Here is a 22,000-nt window from a genome sequence, read left to right as displayed (position 1 = left end):
TCCAGCTTTCATTTGTATGCCCAGTAGATGGAACAAACTGGCTTTATACATAGTGGTCTCTTAATAAATCTGGTTGGGTTGGATTAGAGCAGATTGGTGAGGACAGTGAGATTACTGGTCTGATTGGAGTTTAAGGTATATAGTATCTGTAAAATGAGTGAATTGGAATGAGATGTTGAATAAGGTCCCTTCTAGCTTAGGAAATCTGTGATTTAAAAAAAGTAGCAGGAAATAAAATTGGATAGGGAAGGGCAGGACCAGATCCTTATGTCAAGTCTTGCAAACCACATACAGGAGTTTGACAAGGAGCCATTATTAGAGGGTTTTTTTTTTAAATCAGGGATAAAAGATACATTTTAGGAAAATTAGTTTGAAGACTGAATACAGGAGGGATTTCAGTTGTGGGAAAGGAGAGCATAAGGCATGAAGGGTTAGGGTCTAGATGGGTGGTAGCAGTAGGAAGAGAGAAGGTGAGATGTTGAGACATACTTAAGGAAGAAATGACAGGATGTGGTGATGAATGAAAGGAATGGAGGCGAGAGTCAGAGGTCATCTTCCAGGTTTCTAGTTTGGGAAATGGTAATAATGATGAAAGCCTAATACAAGTCAGAGAGGGCTTGGTAATAAAAATGAGTTCAGTTTTTAGACAGGTTGAATTTGAATTCATGGCAAAAGGAGGAGTTCTCTAAGCAGTTGGAAAATCCCAGAGTGGAGTCAAGGTGAGAAGATAGAGGGTAATCTCTAAGGCTGTGTGAGGGCCTGAGAAAATCAAAGGATGTGAGTCCCTGGGACCTTCTTTTATACACATGAGAAACAGCTGTTTATACACCTGAATCACACATGTGTAGGAGAAAGTAGAGAAGCAGCCACTTTTTGTAATCAGTATACAGTCCTTGAGACTGACTCTAGGGAGGAGAGAAGAAAGGGGTCAGGGAGTCCTCCTCATTTTCTTTCTGTTTCTGTTCTATTTCTGCCTGGCTCACATTCTTATTCAGCTGGGCCAGGGAGAGCCATGGGGACCATTTCTTCTTCCCTGGTGGGGAGGAGCAGTGGTGGGAACATGTTTTACTGAACCCAGAGACTTTCTGCGTCCGGCGTTCAGTGAAACACGTGGATGAATAGTCTGCCAAGGGGCTGGAGCAAGGAGGGGCATAGCCTGAGATCTTTTACATGAACAGTGGTGGTCCAAGCCCAGGGGGCTTTTGGGTGTGCCCCTTCAACATCTTTGTTAGTCAAAAACGCTTCACTGCCTTTTCTAGGTTTTTCAGAATTGTAACTGCAGCTGAGCTTATTTCCCAAGGGTTTCTCACTACTTTTATTTTTTTTTGTAAAGGTCAAAAGGGAAAAATAAAAAGACATTTAAAAAATAGTAGAGTACTTATTCTCCCAGGTGTAATATCTGCCAGCATTTAGGAACAGGGCCTCTGTTTTTCATCCTGTTCCCAGTGATCAGCCAGGTTTGCCTTCTCCTTTGGTCTCATCTGCAGTTTTTAGACTTCCCTCCCTCCCCAAGCTCCTAGTGGCTGAAGAAAGGGGAGGGACCCAGACTGGTCCCAGAGGGAAGCAGCTCTAGGAGACACTTGGATGTACCCTGGGGTGGGTGGGAGTAGATTTGTGAGAGCTGAAGGGGCGTGGGGGTAGGGAAGGCATCCAATTTTTTGTAGGTCCTAAGTTCTCTGTGTACTGAGTGTATAACATGTCTATTTCTTGCTCTGGAATCAGAGGACCTTGGCTTAAATTCTGCTCCAGATTCGAGTAGCCTGTGTGACCCTGAGCAAGTCATATAACTTCCCAGGGCCACAATCTTCTCATCAAGAAAATGAGTTGATAGGACTAAATGGGCTCTGGGGTCTCTCTACCTCCAGGCAAGTCTCATATCATCCTAAGTTTCCCCTGTACTTCACTAACAGTTTTCTGTTCATTCCTTGATTCTCCTGACCTCTTTGTCAGGAAAAATTAAAAACCACCTTTAATTCATCACAAAAGGTTCCCCAAGCATTGAACTATCTCTGGTATTAGAGAGAATACATGAAACTTGAGTCATTTTTGTACTCTTTCTTGTTTCTGTCCAGAAACAGTTGGGTGGAACAGGGAATAGAGCAGTGGATCTGGAGTCAGGAAATCGGAGTTCGATCTAGCCTTGGACACTAGCTGTGTGACCCTGGGCAAGCCATTTGACCTCTGTTTTAGTTTCTTCAAATTTAAAACTGGATAATAATAGCACCTGCCTTCCAGAGTTGTGAGGATGAAATATTATTTTGTCTGCCTTGGTTTCCCCAGTTGTAAAAGGGGAATAATAATAGTACCTACCTTGAAGGTTGTTGTGAGGATCAAATGGGATGTTTGTAAAGGGCTTAGCACAGTCCCTGGCACATATTCATCGATGCTTGTTTCCTTCCTTTTGTCCTTTGGAACCTCCTACCTCCAGTCTAATGGGTTCCCAGGTTCTGTCCCTCCTTTCTCAGTGTTGTTTACATTCCCTTTATGCCATTGCCACTGCTACCACTGACCAATCAATCTGCAATGAGCAGGTATTGATGGAACATATGCTAAATACCAGGCAGGATGCTGCAACTTGGGATAACAAACATAGAAAACGAAACAGTTTCTATTCCCAAGGAGGTTGCATTTTATTGAGGGAGACAACATACATGTCTGTGCAGAATAAATGATAACATCCAGCATTTACATAGGATATTAAGGTTTTCAAACCTGTTTCACAGGTTGTTGCTTTTTTTTTTTTATCTGAACAGCAATACTGTAAAGCTGGTGTTATCATTATCATCCCTTTTTTAACTGATGAAGAAACTGAGGCAGACTGAGATGAAGTGGCCCTCCCAGGAAAATCACCATGTGGAGAATGGATTGTAATAGCAAGGAGACCAATGAGGAGGCTATAGCAGTAGTTTAGGTCAGAGGGGATCAGTGCCTGAATTACAGTGGTGATCACAGGGCCAGAGAGAATGAACTGGATTCAGGAATTGATGTGTTGGTAGAAATGGCAAGACTTGGCAACTAATTAGATATGTGGGCTTGTGGAAAGTGAAGAGTTGAGGGAAAAGCCAAGTTTACAAACCTGGAAAATGGGAAGAATTTCTGCCTTCCACAGAAACAGGAAGTTTGGAAGAGGGTCATTCTCCATCCCCTAACTCTGACTCCATCCTGTACTACTGTCCAGTTAAATCTTCCTCAGTACAGCTTTGGCTGTGTTACTTATCGAAAACCTTCATGGCTCCCCCATCGATTTCATACATTGTTATCACAAAACTGGACTGTTTGGTGCTCTAACATGCCCCATGCCTGTGGCTTTGTTTGGTGTGTCCTTGATCTAACGTCTACTCCCCCAATCTCCTCCTGTTGAAATCTTATCCCTTCTTTAGGACCCAACTCAGATGCCACCTCCATAAAGCCTTCCTCACTTCTGCTCCACCCTCCCATAGCCATCCCTCCCACTGGCAAAAGCCTTGAATGTGGAGTCAGAGAACCTGATTTAACATATCAGTTCTTTGGTCAAGTGATTAGACTTCTCTGAGTCTCAGTCTTCTTGTCTATAAAAATAAAATACTGGACTAGATCCCAAAGGCCCCTTCCTGTTCGAAATGGCTGTGTTCCTATAACTGAGCTCAGCCTACTCTGAGCTCTCCTCGAACTTTGTACCTCTCTTTTATTTGCTTTAACAAGTTCTGTCTCCCCTACTGGACTTAAAAGTCCTTGAGGACAGTGATTATGTTATCCATTTTTGTCTCCCCCACAGGACATTGTATTTAGGAGGCACTTAATAACTATCCATTGACCAGATTAATGAAGTAATGAAGAAAACATGCCGGGAAGGGGTAAAGATGAGCTTTCCTATCTGGTTTCCAGAAGGAAGCAAGCAGATAGTTACCTACTTATTTAGCCAAGCTGAGAAGATATATTGACAAACTGGCTACTTAAAAGCCTATTATTTTTCCCCAGCAGTGGATGGCAGGGTCAGACCAAGAGGCATGGCTGGAATAAGCATGGTCTGGGTAGCTTCTGAATTGAGGAAAGGAGTTAGGGAAAATGTATAATTTAGCCCTGGGGAAATAATAAATTTGGGCTAAATCCCAGCTCAGCTAATTCAGTCTAAAGAGTAGGTCCTTCAGTTTGTACCTGGGTATTTGTAGTTTTGTTTAACTTGTATAGCCTACTGGATTACTATGTTTGGTAACTTTAATGGATCCATAATTTTATTCCCTCTACAAAATCCAAGTCACAACCATTCCATGCCTCATCACCCATCTTTAGTTTCATGCCTAGCAAGCAAGATGAATCATCCAGTATTTCTGTTGTTTTATAGAGAAAGCACAGTTGAGAGTGGAAGCATGTGTTATTCCTTTTGCTCACATCTAACCAATACTTATCCATCAGTCTATAGATTTTTAACAGCACAATTGAGGATAGGTATGCTATTTAGCTAGGAAATAATTCTCTATGGGACTGACCTTGTACTTTTGAGCACATTAACTTGCAGCAAATATTACAGTCCTAGTAGCTGGATATTTACGTATTTGTATTGTGAAATTCACTCTGTTGTAAGGAATTGTGTACTTACATCGAATGCATATGCTGAATTACAGTGTTCAAGGTGAACAAAAGGGTACTACCAAAGAAGAGGAAAAACTGGACAATGGTTGTGCACATCTTTAGGGAAGAAATCTAGCTCTGTTTCTGTTCTCGGTTGGTGACTGTGGAAGGTTAACCTAAAAGTCACAAAAAGACAAGGAACCTTGCTTGGGGAGTCTTATGTCTGAATTGGGGGGTACCTCTATTGAGTGCAATACTCCATTTCATCACAAGGAGAGAAAAGGCAGCTAATACTTGTAAAATAATTTAGAATTCAGGGTTCTTTGATGTTGTGTTTAGTTGTTTTAATAAAAAAATTTTTATTTAAAAATGTATAAAAATAGTAAGTTAATCTATTAGTTAACTGTGCCCAACACGAAAGCCTGGTCGTTTGCACCTTGTGGCCAAAAGCAAGACCACTGAACATCTTGAACCTTACCCTAATTACCAATGAAGTGCTCTTAGGCAGTGGGAGAGCAGATCAATAGCCTTTTGTGCATCAAACTTTCAAACTTAAAAATAAAGTGGCAATAGTGCACTCTTATGGGTTCAACCTGAAACTGGCTTCCCTTCTTGGGAACACTTACTGTTTGTATCATGTTGGATTTCTGTTGTTATTGTTGTTGTTGAGTAGTTTTTCAATTGCATCCAACTCTTCGTGACCATTTGGGGTTTTCTTGGCAAAGATACTGGAGTGGCTTGCCATTTCCTTCTCCAGCTCATTTTATAGATGAGAAAACTAAGGCAAACAGGTTGACTTGCCAAGGGTCACAGCTAGCAAGTGTCTAGAGCCAGATTTGAATTCTGGAAGATAGTCTTCCTGACTCCAGGCCAACCACTCTATCCACTGCACCATCTAGCTGCCTACCATGTCAAACTAGTAGTGGATAAAACAAATAAAAACTTTAACCAGCAACCTTATTTTCATTGTGACCGTATAAAATAATTTGATTAACAAGAGCATCAATCAACAACTTTTCAGATAAAGATTAATAATCCTTTTACATTTTTGTCCACAATTGTGACTTTATTGGTGGAGGAAAATGCTGGTTACAAAACTCCCTGTATCAATGCAGATGCCAGGCTCTTGAGTAATTACTTAGAAAGTTGCCTAGGGCATTGTGATTAATCTAATTCACACAGTGAGTATGTATCAAGAGATATCAGACCTAAACTTATATCTTCCTTACTGCAGGGGGTAGGAGGGTGTCTCTATCCACTTTGCCCAACAGTTTTAGTAATACAAAAAATTTTGGTCACTTCAAGGGGTGTAGGGCCATTTAGGGGTAGCATCACTCAGATCTTTTTATCTGTACTACAGCTGTTCAGAGATTTGAGGAAGAGAGATTTGCATGTTCCTACACACTTGTGCCTTGTCCCAGAGATAATGCAATTATGCCTTCTCTTAGTATGGAGATAAACCTAGGTTCCCAAAGTCTATGCTTGAAGAACACAAGCTCTGGCAAATTCTACCACACTGAAAAGGCTTTTTGCTTCCCAACCCAGCTGAGTCTGTAGAAGCTTAGGTTGACCATTAGGTGATGAATTTGGGGAGCATATAATAACCAAAGGAACAATGAAAAATGGCCCTTAGTCCTTTTATTTCCATGGTGACAGTAGTGGAGTGGTAGAAAAGGGAGCAGAGGATGCTGGAAAGCATACAGCATTTCAGTGACCAATGAATTGCACCATTCCAAGAACTGAACTGTGTCAATATTGCCTTCTGATTAAGCAACAAGACAAAGGAAGTTACAGCTAAATAGTAGCATGAGTCAAAGGTTTTACTTGGAGAGGCAAAGGAATTATCTGAATTGGTTTTATCTTATAGCCAAAGGCAATAATAAATGTCATTTTAATGAGATACTGGGTCATCTCATCTTGAAGTGCTCATAATGAGCATCAGCTAAAAGAATATTGTAAAGATATTTGCAATTAGTATACCAATTTCTATTTGAAAGGATGAAAAAGTAGATCCTCCAAACCTAGTCATCCCATACTTTGATACTTGGTGACTTCAGTACAGGCGTCATCACAAGAGAGTATGGCAAAGGTATGTCAGAATATGTGGTTTAGGTTTAGCAGATTAGGTCAAAAGTTTTTAGATTTCTTAAAAACCTTTCTGTCATGAATGCTTTCCTCAAGAAGAGTCAGTAGACATTGGATGTGATGAGCACCAAAACCACACTTTTCTGGAGCCTGTCCAGAGGAGGGAACCATTATGAATAGAATGGGCCTCTTTTTTGGACATGCCATAGAAAAATTAGCTGACTGATTGAAATTGTTTGGCGTGGAGAAGATAAGATTTGGAAGGGGAAATGATGGCCGTTTTCAGGTCAGGGAAAGACTAGTGTGGAACAGAATTGTTCTGTTTGGCATGAGAGGTAAGAACTAGGAGTTATGCTTGGAAATTACAGAAGGGTAGATTTGGCCTTGATGTGAAGAAAAACTTTAGAGGATTTTAAAAAAAATGATTAGAAGATATATCTGATAATTACAGTGGAATATGCTGACTTGGAAGGAGATGAATTTCCTTCTTGCTGAAGGTTATCAAGCAAAAGCCACGGATGACCACTTGTTGGGGACATTGTAGAAGGAATTCTTGGGTACAGATTGGACTAGGTGGACCTTTCAGCTCTTTTGTAATTCCAGACAAGTCACAGAAAATAAAATTAGTTGGTTTCTTAAGTAATAGTCACTTAATAATAACAATACACAATACAATAATAATAACTAAATAACAACTAAAATAGCATTTATATAGTGCCTACTATGTGTGAGACACTATGCTAAGAACTTTATAAATATTCTCTCATTTAATCCTTACAACAACCCTGGGAGGTAGATGATATTATTACCTCCATTTTACAGATGAGGAAACTGAGGCAAGGAGAGGCTACTTGTTCAAGGTCACATAGCTGATTAAGTGTCTGAGACCAGATTTGAACTCAGGTTTTCCTGACTCCATACCTAGGCACTTTATCCACTGTGCCATCTAACTGCTTCTAATCACTGATATGGTAGTTATTTAAGAATCATCTGAATGTATAATTAGATCATTAACCAATTAGAACAAGAATCCCAATGTATCAGATGATATATTGCAGCAGTTTTGACCTGACCTATTCAAACTAGCCAAAAAGGGGGAAATGGGAGAAGACAAAGATTAACCTCGACTTTCGCTATTTTTTGCAAAAGTTTGATCTCTGTAAAGCAGGCACTACAATGAGGAAGCCAAAGTTGTCTTAGTTAGCAAATCTTTGATTTCCTTGCCAAGTGGAGAGAGACAGCAGCCAAGGTTAATACCAGTTAAAGAATACAAGTTCATTTGTAAAACACTGTAGGAGGAGCAGGAGGAGGCAGAAGATTATAAGCAGTATTACCTCTTAAAATAGCATAAAGCCATAGAGGTGAAAACAAACCAATAGCTTCATGTGAGACCCAATAAGCCATATCCCAAGAGCACAGGTGAAGCAGACAGGATTCTAGAAAATGAAACAGATTTATCAGCAATTCAGTAATTCTCTCCAAAGCAAGATGAAATCCACAAGAGTAGCTGGGCCAGACCAAGTTTACACTAAGGATATTCAGGCCAGAGATAAGACAACCTTGACAATATTAATATCTCTCAAGGCATAAGAAACATAACAGGAATTGGAAAAACCACAAATGCTAATCTCTGTAAAGAATGATAGCTAGGATATCAGTAACTACTTGCCCATGTGCCTCCTTTCTCACTTTTATAAAATCGTTATAAAAATGATCTACATGTAAATTGAGAATATCCTCAATGAAATATGAGATGGGAATAGGTATGTTTTCACAAACAATTTTCTATAGTAGACCATTTCTTTACAATCACACAGCTACCTGAAAGTTTCAGAGAAAATAAAATCCCACTCTTAGATTACAAAACAAAACAAAATCCATTTGATTTGGTATAGCAAAGCATAACCTTCAAGACTCTTCCTCCAACAAGGAATCTCTCAAGCACATGCTAAGATAATACAAGATTCCTTAATAAATGCATCCACAAAGACAGTGACCTTCTGATTATCAAGATGAAATGAGACATAAAACAGGAAGAGCTAAGCTCACCAAAGATACTCATTACTGCACAAGGGCCAAGTAGAAGAGGGATTCCCCAAGGAAGGAAGAAAACAAGCTTTTATTAAGTGTCAGGCACTGTGCTAAGTGCTTCACAGATGCCTCATTTGAGACCCCATGACAAGCCTGGGAGGTAGGTGCAATTATCCCTATTTTACAGTTGAGAAAACTGAGGCAGATACAAGTTAAGTGACTTGCTTGGGGTAGCAGTAAGCATCTGAGGGTGGATTAGTGAGGTTGTCTATACGTTCCTATTTGCAGATGATATTGTGCCACCGGCATTGAGCATTCAGGTATCTTCGATGAAATGACAGCATCACTGATTTAGAGTTGGAGGATACTGTAAAGATCATCCAGAGGTGGGGAACCTGTGGCCTTCTAGGTCCTTGGGTACAGCCTTTTGACTGAGTCCAAATTTTACAGGACAAATCCTTTGATTAAGGGGATTGTTTATTAAGGATTTGTATTTATTGTATTTATTACTATGTATATATATATATATATATATATATATATATATATATATATATATATACACATATATGAAATATTAGAAGTGCTATCAGAAAGAAGGCATTAACCTTAAGGAGGGCCAGAAAAGAGTTCTCAAAGAAGGTGGGATTTTAGCTGAGACTTGAAGCCACAGGAGCCAAACAGTAAAAGAGAGAACTTTCCAGGCACTTTCATTCCAGCCAATGAAAACGCATTCGGGCAGTGAAGTGTCTTGTGCAAGCTTGGGGAAGGAATCTAGTGTTAAAAGAGGGGAGTCAAGTGTAAGAAGACTGTAAGGGGAGGAAAGTGTCAGGTTATGAAGGACTTTAAAAGCCAAACAGAGGATTTTATATTTGTTCCTGGAAGTAATAAGGAGCCCCTGAATTTTACTGAATGAGGGGTGATGTGGTCAGACTTGAACTTTAGGAAGATCACATTGATAGCTTAGTGGAAGATAGACTGGAGTGGAGAGAGACTTGAGACAAGGAGATCAACAGGCTATTGAAATAGACCACTGATGAGATGATGAGGGCCTGCACTGGGGTCTTGGCAGTATTAGAGGAGAAAAACAGGACAGGGTGAAAGCCAGGTGGGGGGAGGAAGTTTATGAGATGTTCTGAAAGTAGAATTAACACGACTTAGCAACAGATTGGATATAGAGGATGAGAGTGAGGAGTTGAAGAAGATGCACCTAGGTTGTGATCCTGGGTGAATGGAAGGAAAGTAGTGCCCTTGATAGTATTAGGAAGATTAGGAAGAGGGTAGAGTTTTGGCGGAAAGCTAATGAGTTCAACTTTGGACTTGCTGAGTTTAGGATATTTATGAGACATCCAGTTCAAGACGTTCCATAAGCATCTGGAGATGGCAAGACAGAAGAGAGGGCTGGATAAATAGATCTGAGATTCATCAGCATTGAGATGATGATTGAGTCCATTGAGAGCTGATGAGATCACCAAGTGCAAACAGTATGGAGGGAGAGGGCCCAAGACTGAGCCTTGGGAAATAATAGATTTAGGCTAAATCCTAATTCAGCCAATTAAATCCAAGCAAGAAAGTCTTTCAACTTGTACCTAACCGTGGGGGATACCCATGTTTAGCGTGCATGACTGAATGAAAATCCAGTAAAGAAGAATGAGGGCAAATAAGAGGAAAATCAGAATAGAGTGTGTCACAAAATCCTAGAGAGAAGAGAGGATTGAGAAGAAGGTGATCAAATCTCAAAGGCTACAGTGAGGTCTAGAAGGAAGAGACGACAGTTGACTTAACTGAGAGCTGTTTCATCAGAATGATGTAGTCAGAAGCCAGAGAGTTAAAAAGAGAATGAGAAGAAAGGAAGTGGAGACACCACATTGTGGAAAGCCTTCTCAAGGAGTTTAGCCACCAAAGGGAGGAGAGATACAGGGCTACAACTTCAGGGATGGGCAGCTCAAGGGAGGGTTTTTTGAGGATGAGGGAGACATAAACATATTTGTAAGCAGTAGGGAAGCAGCTGGTAGACAGGAAGAGACTGAAGATAAGTGAGAGTAGGGTCTGGCAAAGGGGACTACCTGCTGGAGAAGATGTTATGGAATGGGATCATTTGTAGATAGAGAGGAGTTTGGCTTAAAAAGGAGAAGGGACACTTCATGTGAAACAGGGAAGAAGGCATCCGAGTGATATGAGCTAAGGAGGGGAAAGAAAGGGAGCTCTCAGCAAATGACCTTGATTTTTTTTTTTTTTAGCGAAATATGAGACAGGGTTTTCAAGCTGGTAGTGTGGAGGGAGAAGGATCCATGGGAGGCTTAAGGAGGGATGGAAACATTGTGGAAAACGACTGTGGTGAGTGAGATAGTGAATTGAGTAGGATTGTGTTGCTGCAATGAACACTCAGTTGAGATTATGTAACAATTTTTTAGTGGAATCCAGTCAGCACAGTTTCATGATTTTCTCCAGCTTCATTCAGCAGTGAGGAGGAGAGAAGCTTGCAGATGGTGGGAGTAATCTAAGACTAGGGCTTGACAGGACTGGTGACAGGCTAAGGGGGCAAAGGTCCCCCTCGAGAAAAGAAAATAATTGAGTACAGAAATGAGTAGGAAGAAGAAAAGCAGGCTAGTTTGCCTTATGAAATTATTCACTGCTTTTTTTTTTTTGCTTTTTGGAGGGCAATTGGGGTTAAGTGACTTGCCCAAGGTCACACAGCTAGTTTTTGTGTTACATGTCTGAGGCTGGATTTGAACTCAGGTCCTCCAGACTCCAAGGCTGGTGCTCTACTTACTGCGCCACCTAGTTGCCCCTATTCAATGCTTTTTAACAATTCTCAGCCATTCCTTAATTTTTTTAGACTTTTTTTCTTCTAAATACAAATATTCTCTCATGTTCTTATAGGTAGGAATCTTAGAATGCGATTTTGATTCTGAAGAGTCAGAGTTGTAAGTGAATTTCATTTGCAAAATAGGTGATCAAAAGCCTACCTATTCCATTCTCATACTTTCCCCAAGGATGTCCTTCTAGATTATTTTCACAGAATTTCCATAGAGATAAGAAAGTAAGCACAGGAGTCTGAAGTTACTGCTGTTCTCTTGATTGACTTTGTTTCCCTACATCTTTGGTGTATTCCTCTCTTTCGTGGACCTTGAGGTCTGATCCCTCCTTTATGTTCCCTTACATATGAACCTTCCCTGTGTATCTTTGATCATGCTTAGTTGTCCTTCCTATTTTTGTTTTCTGCACTGTTTCCTTTTCCTCAGATAGCACACTATGATTGTGATGGAGGAGTTCATACATCATGGCTCCATTCTTCTTGATGGTGAAAAGAGTTTACCACAAATATCAGTGTCTGTCTTTACATTTTGTCATCTATTTGCTGTCCTTCTAGTTACATCCTTAAATGTTCTTGGGATAAGAACATTTGGCAAAGAAGAGCAAGAGCTTGTTGGTCAAGGCAGTTTTTAGGCTTTTTATGAAAAATCTCATAATAGCAATTGATTTACATTGCCAAAACGTTTTTATGAAATGGTTCAAATCAGTGCCCTTGTCTTTTCCTCTCTCTACTTCCTTTTTTTTTGTTTGGTTTTTTTTTTTTTTGGTCTTATGGTTTCATTTATAGAAAGAATATCAAGATGTATGTGATTTAGTTCCTCCTGTAGCATGTCTGTTGGTCACTGGACTAGGATTTCACATAGAGAGGATTAATGGCTAAGTTGATATTCAATGGTGATCTAAAAACCATCATATGTAATAGACTTAGTCCCTTTTTCCTTCCCTTGGACCCCATCGATGCAGAAGCAGGAGGGAGGCCCACACGACTAAGGAACATTTAGTATTCATCATCAAATGACCAGCCTATTAGTGATAAGACTGTACTTAAGCTAGTCCTTGGAAAGTTGACATAGTTGTTGCTTGGATTGTACTTGAAATCTCTCATGGTTAAAAAAAAAAACCCTGTCAGAACTTGTCTTTTGCTGGCATTGATTTGAGAATCCAAGGTTACCACCCTCTTACCACACTAAGGCACTGGAATGAAACTCTATATAGATATTGTAGGTGCTTATTAAATATTGGAATTATTATATATAATATATAAAAATTAAAGGAATGTAATTACTTACTGCTTCTTTGGGGACCATGGGATCAAGCTTAAAGTTCCAATGTGTGGGAGTGAAGGCTACCAGATGCTAGTCCTTGTCTTTATTTTGATTCTTGCGTGCCTGAATCAAATGAACTCTTGGGGTTAAAAAACTTCAAACTTATTGCCACTTCTGCTCAAGTGGCTTTCCTGAGCAGGAGGACCCCCAAACAAGTGGGTGACCTGAAGACCCTTTATGTTCTTTTCCTATGTCGTGTGGTTATAGTTGCTACAGCAGCTCCTGTTTTCCCATCCTCACTGGGAATACTACTAGTCCTTTTCTATGGTCAAAACATCTCTTCTTAGGTCTGTATGAAACCAGTTAAATAATCTATAATTTCTTAATGGGCTCCTGAGACAGGAGGAACAAGAATGGTCCTGGTCTTTAACACCTTCCCTTTCCCTTCTTCTAGCTCTCTCTCTCGAACATGTTCCAGCCTTTTCTGAGGAGGACAGTACCGAAGACCAGGTTATGGAGGATGCAATCCTCATGGCCAGGGCTCCGGTGAGTTTGGGGTCCCTCTGTCCCGTCAGTATTGCTGCTGCTTACATGTGGCTTACCCATTATCTTCTGATAAAGCTGCATTTTTTTTTTTCACACTAAGATAATCCCATCAAAACAGTTTTATTTGGAAAACCTTTAGATTTCTATTCTAGGGAAATGAGTATCTTTCCCAAGCTGCTTTTCTGTTTCCCAGGCCTCTCCCTTGCCATCATTGGAATTCCATTACTCCAGAACAGCTGACTTTGGGGGCAGAGGAGCTTTACTTGAATATTGTTTGCAAGCTTTGATATCTTTGCAGGTAGGTTGTCCTTGAGACAGCAGATACTAATGAAGGGTGTTCTTGTTTCAGGGACCAGGAACATTTAAGGATGGGGAAGTTCCTCCCTCCCAAGATGAGCAAAAAGGTCTAGATGCTGTTCCGAAGAACCTCTGTGGTGGTGTGATGCAGGAGAATTATGGGAATGACATGTCACATGGTAAAGATTTATTTTTTTCTGAAAATATTTAGTATCTTTCGTTTTTTCAAAATTGTGTTCCCATATGAAATTTCATTCCTGGATAGAGTAAAATATGATAGCTAACATGTTCAGAATAGCAATATTTAAAATAACTATCTGTGACATTTGCATGTTGCTGATAACGAGTCCTAGCTCTTGAATCCTACTAGGAAAGAAAAGTTACCACATTCTTGAATCAGAATTTGTTTTATATTCCTATTATCATTTCATTTTGTTAATCTGGGTAAAATTTTGTGTTCGGGGGCAGCTAGGTGGCGCAGTGAATAGAGCACCAGCCCTGCAGTCAGGAGGACCTGAGTTCAAATCTGGCCTCAGACACAACACAAAAACTAACCGTGTGACCTTGGGCAAGTCACTTAGCCCCAATTGCCCTCCCAAAAAAAGGCAAAAAATAAAAATCTTCTGTTCACTAAAGGTGTAAGCTGTACCTGGATCCCTACTGTGCCCTACTATAAGATATGTCAAATTTTAACATATGGGAATCCAGCACCTTTCTGTTTAATTATGGTCACCAGCGGAATTTAAGTACAACAAAACATCTTACCTAAAACCAGCAAACAGTGAGTCTTAATATTAGAAGTCTATCATCACGGCTTTAATAATGTTGCTACTTGCTCTTCTTACCTAAGAATAGGTACTGCTTATTCAGGAAGTCTAATTTTACAGAACTCTGGAGATTAAGCATACCATCTTCTTTTGATCATTAAAAGTATTCATCCAGGGACATTTTGTACTAGGTACTCTGCAAAGCAATATAACTAACTTTTCTGGTCACTAATAGAGACGTAAATGATAAGACAACTCAGCAGACAATTGACACAATGTAAATATTATGTGTAAGTAAAGGGTTAAGTGCAATCCTGGTGAGTGGAAAAGGGTTCTTGAAATTACATATTTAGGGGCTGCTAGGTGGCACAGTGAATAGAGCACCGGCCCTGGAGTCAGGAGGACCTGAGTTCAAATTTGACCTCAGACACTTAACACTTACTAGCCATGTGACCTTGGGCGAGTCACTTAACCCCAATTGCCCTGCCCTCCAAAAACAAAAGAAGAAATTACATATTTAGACAGAGTAGATTCCCTATCAGAGCAAAGGGTGAAAATCACAGAGTCAAAGATTTAAGACTGGAAGGAATCTTAAAAGTCATCTAGTCCAACCCCTTCATTTTACAGTTGAGGAAACTGAGCTTCACATTGAAATCATATAGGATTCAAACCCACATCCCCTGACTCTTTTTGTACTACACCAACACCTTGGTTCCCCTTTGGGAGGATGGAAAGGCAAAGAAAATAGGCTAACAATAGTAGTAGAGCTAAGTAGCTCTAATTAAATCTAGGGAGCTAGAGCTAGGCAAGGTATTGAGCTACCTACAACACAACACAGAATGACACACTTGATTTTTTAAAAAGATTCTTTTTACAATGTACATATTTTTAATGGCCAATCATTATAGCTGTTATGGTATATTCATCTTATTTTATGATGTCAAGTTGAGACAGAGGACCTGGTTGCAGATCCCAGCTCTGCTACTTACTGTGTGAGGTTGGACACACCCCTTCCTCTCTGTAGCCCTCAGTTTTCTCATTTGAAACAATAAGGTTGGTTTAGACAGGCAAACAAATCCCTTTTAGTTCTAAATCTATGTCCTATGATGTGTTACAGTGAAGGCTCAAAGACTGAAGTAGATAGTACTTTTCAGAGGGTACAATTTCCAAACTCTGCCTATGGCACACAAAAATCTTTTCCCTGTTCTTGGCTGCAGGAGGGTGGGTTTGAGGGCAATGCTATATGTCAATGAGTTAGTAAGTATTAAGCACTTGTTCTGTGTGTTTATATTTCTCTTTGCTGCCTGTGTAGCAATAAATGATGTGGAATGTTCACAAAGAAACTAAAGAGATCATCTAGGGCAGACTCGGGCTTAAAATATAGAAAAAAGTTGCCCACAAAATTTCTTAATAATCTTTTTTTTTTTTTTGCTTTTTGGAGGGAAGTTGGGGTTAAGTAATTTGCCCAAGGTCACATGGCTAGTTTTTGTGTTAAGTGTCTGAGGCCAGATTTGAACTCTGGTCCTCCTGACTCCAGGGCCAGTGCTCTACTCACTGCACCACCTAGCCACCCCCATTAATCATCTTTTTTTAATGATTACTTTGTAAGGAAATAGATAAATTTCCTTCCTTCCCTAATGTCCCATCTTTTGAGTACAAGAAGCAAATTTTTTTGGTCACTATGGAAGATAGTAAAAGGGAAAAAAAACAAACCAAACCACTCTGTTGGTAAGATCAGCATTTTCCTATAGAACCACTGGGGAGAACATATCTAGAAGAAGGTAGTAAGGGCCTAAGGATGGCTAAGAGAAGGCAGTAAACGTAGGGGAAGGAGATTTCTGCCTCCAGAGGAAGTTAATGGTGCTCTATCAGGGAAAACTTGAGCAATACTGAGATATATATTTAATGGAAACCAAAAAAAAAGTCATAGATGCTTGTCTTGGTTTTTGCAGGTGCTAAATATTCGTTTATAGTCTGGAGATGTTAAATTCCTAAGTTTACATTTTTATATTTACTTTTATTTTTTAGATTAAAACAGGGTTAGAGTTGAAATTTAGCTTTATTAAGAACATTTTATACTATTTGATACTCAGATAAGACTATTCCTTAAAAATAAAAACTGACCAAGAAAAAATAAATATGTGAATAGAACATCCTGTGAATAGAGCACTGGAGTCAGGAGGACCTGAGTTCAAATCTATCTGCAGACACTTAACACTTACTAGCCATGTGACCTTGGGCAAGTCACTTAACCCCAATTGCCCTGCCTTCCCCCCTCCAAAAAAAAGAAAAAAAAGCAAAGAAAAAATAAATATGAAATAATTTAATAATATAACCCAAACAATATCTCATTGGGCAGCAGAGAGGTTTGTGGCTCTCAGGAAGCCAGATTTAATCCCAGTTTAGTCAGGAACCAGTAGAAAAGGAATGTCAGCTATTTCAAACTGTTTTGTTTTTTTAATATAGGAGACTTACACACTTTAGTGTGACTCTCAAGTTTGGCCCGTCTTAATTTTGCCTCATATTATTGTTCTCTTAGATTCGGCTCTTTATATTAACTGATTAAACACCATGGATTACCATCCAGAGCCACAGGATAATTCGCTTTCCCGCTTTTTATTCTGCGTAGTTCATTTATTACAGTTGAATGAATGAGAGCCTACCCTCCTTGACTTTGTCCACCCCCATCTCCACTTGACTCTGAGTGGCACAGAAACACGAGCGTGTTCTGGCCTGAATTATCACAAGGTGTCATTTCACCTCTGAGATCTCCCAATCCAGTACTTTCTTTTCTTACCATGTTTTTGTATGGACATTAGCCTTCTCCTGAACTACACTGGACTCCTCTGCCCCAAATTTATTACTGTTAGCTATTTGAGTGCTGCCCTCTCTAGGGCTAAACTTTCTCCCTCTGACTTTCCACAGACCCTGACTCATCCCCAACATGGCATCCTCTCAACCTTCTCTCTTCCTTCTCCCAGGCGTGCAGTACTACTGAAGAAAATTGTGTAATTATAAAACTAGGCCACCACAAATTTAAGTTGGTCCTTCCTAGTTGTTTAGTAATCTGTTTGACCTTCATCTTCTCCGTAGCACAAGCTCCTGTTACCATGGCTGATGACCTAACCTTTTATTTCCTAATATACCTGTCTCATATACCCTCTCTTTCTTACCTTCATTCCTTATCATGGACTTAGATACATAAGGTACATAAAAAAGAACCTAATTATTTACATCACTGCAAATTCTCTTCCAACCCTTAACAGTATACATATGCACTTCCTTCCATAGTTGGCTAATTAGTAATCTATGTCCATACATTTTTGTTCTGCTTTTAAAAAATTTAGGACTATTTCCTAAATGTATACCTGATCTACATAATTGCCATTTTATTTTATTTTTTTTTGCTTTTCTTTTTTGGAAGGGTAATTGGGGTTAAGTGACTTACCCAAGGTCACACGATTAGTAAGTGTTAAGTGTCTGAGGCCAGATTTGAACTCGGGTCCTCCTGACTCCAGGGCCAGAGCTCTATTCACTGCACCACCTAGCTGCCCCATAATTGCCATTTTAATAGCCATTTTTAAAATTTTCATAATTTTTTTAATGTTGCCTGCATTTCCCAGAGGAAGACCCATTTCTTTGCCTTTCTAAAGCCCAGTCCTTCACCTGTGCTCAGAATTCTGTCCCTTCCTCTCCCACTTCTCCCCTCCTGCTAGGGCCTTCAGTTGCAGAGGCAATGTTCATTAACCTTTCCAGAAAAATCTGTCATTTCACTTTTCCCCTTTTGCTACCAAATTCTTCCTAGGAGTAATCTCCATACACTATTTTAATTTCTTTTATTTTTTTGTTTTTGTTTTTTGCTTTTTGGAGGACAGTTGGGGTTAAATGACTTGCCCAAGGTCACACGGCTATTTTTAGTGTTAAGTGTCTGAGGCTGGATCTGAACCCAGGTCCTCCTGACTCCAGGGCCGGTGCTCTATTCACTGTGCCACCTAGCCGCCTCATACTATTTTCATTTCTTCATTAACCTACTGTAATCTTGCATCTGGCTTTACTACCATAATGAAATGTTTGGGGTTTTTTTTTTTCTCTGATCCCAAGATCCTCCTATTCAGATTCACCAGCCCTTTCTCATTACTCGCTCTTCTTGACCTCACAACTACACAGCACTATAGACCATATTCATTTTTTAAAATATTCTACTTGCATCCTTCTCTGCTGGTTAATATTTAATCTTTTCTTGATTCTTAACAACATAGTTCACCTCTCAAAGACTGATTCAGAAAGCAACAGTCACTGTAGGTTCATCATCTAAGGCAGCAAACTTGTATATAATTTTTTTACAAAAATATGACATGGCAATACTCATATCCCTATTTTTAAAAAGTCAGATATTATTGTCCCTTTTCAATTTTTACCATTTTAGGAGAAAGAAATTGTATATTTGAGAGAGCTTAGTGTTATTTACAGTAAGTAGCTTCCTAGAGAATTGAGGAAAACCTGGTTCAAGAAACTGCTTTGTGATTATTTTTGTTGTTTCTTATTCTCTGTGTAATTTACTTCATTTTTGTAATTCATTTGTGATTCACTTCATTTTCCAAATATTATTTTAGCAACCAGCAGACAAAACTTGTAGAAACTAGGAAATGTCTCTTAGAAGTCTTCAAATTTTTGAAGACTTTGAAAAAGAGACATCATGGCTGGAATGATGTTACTAAATATGCAATTACAGACATTTCTCTGAGAAATAATAACTTTCCCTCTAATAAAACTGTAGACAAAATTAACCGTATCTACAATAGTTCAGAAGCCTAGAAACTCAGAGTTGGAAGGGACTTCAGAGGCCTCCTGGTCAAGCCTGTATCTGAACAAGAGTCTTCTCTGTAAGATACACAACTACTCAGGCAAAGGCTGGATGGCCAGTTGTGTATGTGGAGGGGACTCCACTGCTTAAAGCATCTTTTGTTTTGCTTTTTTTTGTAGGGCAATTGGGGTTAAGTGACTTGCCCAAAGTCACATGTCTAGTAAGTGTGTCAAGTGTCTGAGGCTGGATTTAAACTCAGGTCCTCCTGACTCCAGGGCCAGTGCTGAAGCATCTTTCTTACCTTCTCTGATTATTTCTCTCCTTATTCTGCTACTCTGACTCTGCTTAATTTTTTTGTCCTATACCTGTGGATGTCCACCATCTTTCAGGCTTTAGTTTTTCTGTTCTCTTGCTCCCTTAGAGAGCTCAGATCTAATATGTCTGGAATCAAATTCATGTCCGCTCTCCAAATCTGCCTCCCTTTTCAACTTTCCTTTCTTGGTCAGTGGCCATACCATTCTACCACTTACACAGGCTAAAAATGTTTTTGACCCTATCTAGTGAATCACCAAAGTCCTGCTCTGAAATGTCTCAAGATTTCTCTATTTTTTTCTCATAATCCCTGCTACCCCCCTAGGTTACTGAATAACCTAACTGATCTTCTTGGCTCCAGTGTCTGGTTACTACTACCAAATTAGTTTTCTTAAAAACTTTCAATACATTCCTCCAGAATATTATTACCTAACAAATTACAATTAAACTTAGATACTCAGTCTGGAATTAAAATTATTTGTGTATTTATACTTCCATAGTCCCCCTACTAGATTAAAAACTTTTAAGTATCTTGTACCTTCCTCTATCCCTAAAGTGCTAAATACAGTGCTTAGTAAATGTTCAGTGACTTTTTGGAAGTACATAGTCTCACTTTACCTGTGTAACTTTTTCTCACATTGGTTTCCAGCATGAACCTTCAATTCCTATTTATTACTCCAACCCTTCCTCTCATTGTAGCCTGCCAGGTTCACAGAATGACATACAGCAAACCTGAATTTATCTAAGTTCTTTATTAAGCCTGCATGGTTCCAGCTAAAAGATATAGGGAATGCACTTGCTGTGCATGCATTCAAGTCCCACGTCTCCTCTGGATACAGGACCATACTCATTAAGCCACATCTCATTTTCTTACCATTCCCATGATGTTCACAGACATCACTTCTCCCTTACCATTCCCCAAATGTCATTCAAGCATCAGTCCCAGATATCGGAGGTCTGTTGTTTTCTACAATTTCCATAGCTTTGAATATGCCCAGTCCAAGACCCGGTTGGGTGAGGGGTTCCTCTGCTGTGCTGGTAGCTTTCCTATTGCACCTTCAGATTCTTGCCTCAGTTCATTCTCTGGTTTTCTTATCCAGGCTTCTTCCTTATATCCCTGCATTTGTGGGGTCTTCCATGTGGCTCTTTCCCTGTTGTGTCTTCCCTTAGATGTCTTGTATATCTCATGTGTCAACTTCAAGGATAAAGAACCCCCATTTGTCCTTTGTGTGTCATATCCCCTTTATCCTTGAGATATTATGCTTACAATAATACATTATTAACATGGAGCAAGCAAGGTAATTAATTGTACATTCCATTGAGAGGCTCTCTCCCTTACATCTTGAGCCTGGACTGGCTTTGTTCAACCCCAGCCCTTAGCCAACTTTTATTCCTCTTAGACACAATAACACTATTTATCTTAATTTCTATACATTCCCGCCCTTTTATGGTGCTTGCTTCCAACTCCATTTCTATGTTCCTGCTGTCCCTGTCACTTGTAATGTCCCTTCCTATCCCCAGTAGTCCATGTAACATTATTTCTTTTAAGACCCAACTCAAATCCTACCTCTTCTAAAACCTTTCACCCCTCCAGCCCATATTGAGGTCACCTTTCTTTGAATTCCCAAGACATTCATAAGCTGTATCAGCATTGCACTAGACACTACATTGTCCTCTGTTTAATATGATTATATGATTGTGTGTGTATTTGTGCATGGTTTCCCCATTTCTCCCCAATCAGGTTATAAAATATGGCAGTGACTGTATCTTCTGCATTCTTTGTATGTCCTATAGCAGAGTTGTCAGACATTCAGCCACATATGGACCACCTTACTCCCAGGTGTGGCTAGAACCAGATTAAAATGTGATCAGGAAATACTTAACAAAATAAATAAGAATACAATAAAGCATAGATAATATTACATTTTAAAACTAAGTCAGTATGTGAACCATAGGTAAATTTATGTAGGGATTAGTGGCCCGTGCTTCTATTTGAGTTTGACAGCACTACCCTAAATATTAGGCTCACAAGTACTTGATTATTTGTTGACCTTTATCATGAATCCTCAAATAATTATGTGCTTCTCAGGGGCGGCTAGGTGGCAAAGCGAATAGAGCACCGGCCCTGGAGTCAGGAGGACCTGAGTTCAAATCCGGCTTTAGACATTTGACACACTAGCCGTATGACCTTGGGCAAATCACTTAACCCCAATTGCCCTCCAAAAAGCAATAATAAATAAATAACTATGTGCTCCTGTCCAGCATTGTGCTATAACCTATAAGCAAAATAAGCCCCAAACTTCAAGCTTTATGAAGAGGACCATAATTACAGTTAGGTTAAGGGAACTGCCTGCTCTGTTTCTTGAACCCCAATGAATGCTGTGGTTCTCAGAGACTTAATGTTTTCAAGGCAGTAGCTGGGGTTTTCTGCCCTTTGTTTATCTCACGACTACAGAAATTGAAAGAGGATTTCCCTCTACCCCATCATAATCTGTGGCCATGGGACCAAAATACTCCTTGAAACTTTT

General features: G+C 39.6%; 1 protein-coding gene across 4 annotated transcripts in view; it reads left to right on the top strand.

The window, feature by feature from the left end:
* The window catches only part of ZSCAN2 (zinc finger and SCAN domain containing 2), a 79,088-nt gene that overhangs the window by 53,683 nt on the left and 3,405 nt on the right, over positions 1–22,000 (top strand). For all 4 annotated transcript variants that reach the window (XM_069098742.1, XM_069098744.1, XM_069098743.1 and 1 more), the window contains 2 exons: positions 13,201–13,292; positions 13,642–13,768. In XM_069098742.1, the coding sequence (XP_068954843.1) occupies positions 13,201–13,292; positions 13,642–13,768 (219 nt within the window). The remainder of the gene's footprint in view (positions 1–13,200; positions 13,293–13,641; positions 13,769–22,000) is intronic.

Source organism: Petaurus breviceps, unplaced genomic scaffold (genome assembly GCF_028583685.1).
Source record: "Petaurus breviceps papuanus isolate PSGF00001 unplaced genomic scaffold, PetGlider_PUasm1.0 37, whole genome shotgun sequence".
NCBI classification, from domain to species: Eukaryota; Metazoa; Chordata; class Mammalia; order Diprotodontia; family Petauridae; genus Petaurus; species Petaurus breviceps.
Note: the sequence above shows the minus strand (reverse complement) of the source record. Positions and strands in the feature narration are given on the sequence as shown.